Consider the following 4,616-nt stretch of genomic DNA (forward strand, 5'->3'; position numbering starts at 1 on the left):
TTTTTTTTTTTTTTTTTTTAAAGGTGTAGAAATTTATAAAGATTTTTTTGAGCGGTGATAGTACCACTTCCCTGAAACACATAAACTGTAACTTTCTTTTAGCTAATTTTTATTAGCTAATTTTAGCTAAATATTTATATATAATAAATAAACACCCCCCGCCGAGAAATCAGTAAACAGCTGCTCACTAGGGCACCCCTGAGAGAGGCCAGGAGCAATGGATACGAACTCCTGGAAGGCCACTTCAGGCTCAATTCCAGGAAATACTCCTTCACAGGGTGTCCAGACTGTGGAATAAACTCCCTCCAGAGGTGGTGCAGTCACCTACCCTGGAAGCCTTCGAGAGGAGACTGGGCAGTCACCTCACTGGGGTCACTTGACCCCAGTTGTCTTTTCATGCCTACTGCAGGGGGACTGGGCCCGATGATCCACAAGGTCCCTTCCAGCGCCTAACAATCTATGAATCTATGAATATGGTAAACTATATATATATATTTTCATATATCTTGAAATTCCCCTTTCGATTTCCCTGCTGCTTGGTTTGAACAAACTGAAGGTTCCAAACAAAAATTCAGTCAACACTGTTTGTTTCACTTTATGAAACTGAGACTTCACTTTCACCCTCCTGGTGCTGCTGCTGCGTAGGGTGGGGCAGGCCTCCGTGCCCCCCAAAGGAGGCTGAATGGACCTGGCTGTGCCGGGGGTGGGGTGGCACGTGCCCGCCTATCCTTCCTGCTCCCCATCCCCACCTCCCTCCGCCACAGCTGGAGTGGAGCTGAGCAGGGTGAAGGTGGATGTGGGCTGCTCGCTGTGGGTTTAGGGCTCTCTGCTCTGCTGCTTTTGCCCGCGGGGCCCCACACTGGCCATGTACCTCCTGACTGTGCAGCAACAGGAGGCACACTTGCCACTGCTCCCGGGCGGGCAGGGGTGCATGGCTAGCACAGGGCTCCCAGGGCAAAGGCAGCAGAGCAGAGAGCCCCAAGTCCGCAGTGAGCAGCTTGCATCTGCCCCATGCATAAATCGGGGGGGGGGGGCACATACCCCTCATGCCACCCTTGGGGGGTGCACACAGTGATGGGATGCACCCTCTGGATGAGCCACCTGTGGCTCTGTCCCACTCCCCACCCCAGCCCCAGATTCCATGGAGCACTCTGGCAGGGCAGCACTCCCAGCCCCTGCTCTTCCCACTCCCTCCCTCACCATGGGGGCCTTGATCTGCCCCCCTCCTGCCCCCAACCCTTTTTCCCCTGCATAGACTTACCTGCAGGTAGCTGCTCTTCATACTGCCTGGCTGTCTTCCTGGCCATGTGTGTATGTATGGCCATGCACATGCACACAGTGCCCCCTGCATCTTGATCTGGGCAGCCCCAAACAGGACCTCTTGCAGGCTAAAATGCTGCCTGCCTGCAAGGGGAAACCCACTGTTCGCCAAGGAAACCCAAGCATGCAGGGGCCTCTGGGCCCGAGCCCTGTGGGCCTGTATATTAATCCACCTCTGCCGGTCCCAGCCTGGCACGCCGTACACAGTACAGGGGACTGGTCTGAGGGACCAATCTGGACCAGTCCCAGATTCAGCACGCAGGGCCAATCTGACTTGGGCATCACATGCATCACATGTCCTGAAGTGGCCCCGCATGCAATATGTGCCTTGGTCCGGCTCCATGCCCCACAAGCTATATGTGGCAGGCAGCGACCCAAGGCCTGCAGGCAGTACCATGGGCCATATCTTTGAGACCCCTGGAATAAATGATGGGTTATTAGGGCATACAGTTTGGCTACTATCAAACAGAAAAGTATTAAAAACTTGAGGAAATCTAGGTTTATATATTCAGTATGACTAATTTTGATTTTTTTCTTAGTAAGAAATCCCTTTCTTGTTACCATTAAAACAGAACAGACAGTTAGATATGGGTAAAAAATTTTAACATACAGTTGTTCCCCATAAAGAGTCACAGCTCAGCTGTAACATTTTTCAAAATACATTATTTTGGAATATTTCCCAAGAAAAATCTCTAAACTAGATTTTTAAGAAGAAAGAGGAATCTCTGGCACTTCGTCAGTTTACTTTATCGGCTTTGTTTTTCCTTTCCATTACTTCACACCCAGTGGGACTAAATTGTTATGACAGGAAACATTTCATCATTGATTACACTTTTGAGACTCATATGGCTTTGGCCAAACGATGTCCATTTGGCTGTGTAAATATATATTTAAAAAGTAAACAAAATGCTAGGAACAAAATTCAGCCCAAGGGGTAAGCACTAAGCAGGCTGCAACTGCATTGACAGAATGTATGCCAACACAATGCACCCTAATCTCCCCATCTGATTTTTTGATGAACTATACCATGTTTCTATGAAGTGCTCAAGTTTTGACTGGGATTCCCACCTTAGAATCCCAGAACCAGTCAGTTTTTCCCTCTTTATGACCAACGGTCAGAGGTTAATACTTTTCTTTTTCCAGGGGTAGTTACACTAAGGAAAATGTGTTCCCGTGAGGGCTTTTCAAATCTATAACCCTCATAAAAAACAGCCAAGCTTGAATGAAGAAAATCCTACAAAGGCGAATCTCCGTGAATCTCTCCACTTATTGCTTCTTTCGTTGATATCTTCTAATGTGGTAACCAGTGATTCGGTGTGCAACCTCTGAGTTTGAACAAGGGTTCTTTCTGAATCTGGGCTCCAGTGCGATGCATTAAATTTCTAGCCTTTTAGCTAGTAAGCTGTCTGGCAAAATTGTTTAAGTTTTGACCATTTAGATCCATGAATGCAGCAGCCAGCAACCTTGACAAGATGTGGACCAGACTATCTTTGCTCCAGTCCAACTTGAGCCAGGGGCTTTGGCAGACCATCAGTCGCCTGGGGTTTGCCTGCTCCCATATTGGGGCAAGGCAGCTAGGAATTGCTTCTAGTCCCATGCTCTCCAGCTGGATCATGGGCACAGCCTCCAGCCAGTGGGTAGCTGAGCTGGGGTAGCTGGAAGCAGCATTCATGCTATTGCTGCTTCTCTAATCTCTGTCCCTGCAACACAACTCCTAGCTATGGAGCCCTGGACCAGCTCCCCACCAGCTGGAAGTGGTGCCCCCACTCCAGTGGGGGAAAGGAGCGCAAGGAAAAGCAGTGGCAGTCCAGGTGTAGTTTCCAGGTGCCTGATCTGAGCACAGCTCTTCTTGCCAAGCAGTTCTGTATCCGGCCAAACCAGATTAGCTTTGTTTTTTATAGGAAGTTTCTTGTGTGTATATATTTATTCTGTTTAATTAGAAGTGTGAACCATCAGAGTATTACCTATTGTGTTGGCAACACATTTAACAGTGGCGCTTTGAAAGTGAATTAAGATCTGGCAATAAGTTTGAGAAGAAAGGTTGTAGTCTGGACATTTAAGATTGCACTAATTAGTCACTGCTCTGCCATTTTTTAAGGTAGAAAAATCTCTGATTTGCACTGGTTAAGTTAGGATGCCAAAAATATTCCATTTTATATCAGTGTAATATAGGTTAAAATGTTCTGTTTTACTTATAAATGATGTTCAGAAGTACTTTGAACTTAATTATGGATGGATTGAATGCCCATTAGATAGATATGGTAGAACAGCATCCCATTTTAGTGATTACTGTTTTTAAGTGGAACGTATGTCTCTTCTTTAGGTTTTGAAATAAAAGAACATGTACAAAAACAAGAAGTCTCCAATAGCTTACCTGCCCCTCCTCAGATGCCTCTGCCAGAGATACCTCAGCAATGGCTGGTGAGTGTTATTGTAACTAATAATTAGAAAATATTTCTTCACTACTGTTGTAATAACTTCTAACATAATTAAAGGAAAGTTGCTCTGAGCAAGGCAGAGATAGTGTCATGTGATACAACTTCCTTTCTGTAATATATAATTAACAAAATAAAGGTCTAGAGCCTTCAACTGATTTTGTCTTGCAGGAAAAAATAAAGTTTCTTTTTATAAAGACTTCAGTGCTGTTCAGCAAAGGTCATTCCATAGTTCAGGAAATTCCCTAATAAATAAATGAAAATTACAGAGCTGCCTCTAGAATATATAAGCACTTGACTGAGATCTGTTTTTAAAATCCTCCAGTTGGTAACAGCTGTCTTGTTGAAAAGTGACCTAATAAGCAAGTTTTAATCTTTCTTAGTTATTGACTTGGCAATAATTCTGAAGAGTACAAGCATATTTTGAGAACAGCATCTGAAAAGACTTGTTTTGACAGCTAAATAATGCTTTTTTTTCTTTTTCTTATTTGTTACCAATTTATATATAAGTATCGTTTCGGAAAAGTTTGAGCGCTCACTAAAATCTAGTTTTATAGTGTAGAAATGTGTGGGAGGTGGAGCTTGCAAGGTGCTGTATTTACTTGAATATAAAATGGCCCTGAATATATGATGATTTGCCCTCCCAGTAATTATACTCTGTATATGGAAAATCTATCAATTTGTGATCATTTTTCAGTTATAGAATCTAAGTACTGGAGGGTTGTCTTGAATCTTACCCACCCTGCACTGCTACAGCAGGAAAAACAGCCGCTGGGGAGGGGGTCAGGTGGCCCCCTTGCCCTCTGCCCTGCCCACTTCTTCCTCCTTTAGCCTTTCTGCCCCCCCCCCACCGCTTGCACC

General features: G+C 45.0%; 1 protein-coding gene across 3 annotated transcripts in view; it reads left to right on the plus strand.

Moving 5' to 3' along the window:
- Window positions 1-4,616, plus strand: part of AFAP1 (actin filament associated protein 1) — a 184,823-nt gene that overhangs the window by 42,439 nt on the left and 137,768 nt on the right. For all 3 annotated transcript variants that reach the window (XM_019526082.1, XM_019526081.1, XM_019526083.1), the window contains exon 3: window positions 3,644-3,741. In XM_019526082.1, coding sequence (XP_019381627.1) covers window positions 3,644-3,741 — 98 coding nt within the window. The remainder of the gene's footprint in view (window positions 1-3,643; window positions 3,742-4,616) is intronic.

This window comes from Gavialis gangeticus, unplaced genomic scaffold (assembly GCF_001723915.1).
Source record: "Gavialis gangeticus isolate Ggan-Ray unplaced genomic scaffold, GavGan_comp1, whole genome shotgun sequence".
Classification (NCBI taxonomy): Eukaryota; Metazoa; Chordata; order Crocodylia; family Gavialidae; genus Gavialis; species Gavialis gangeticus.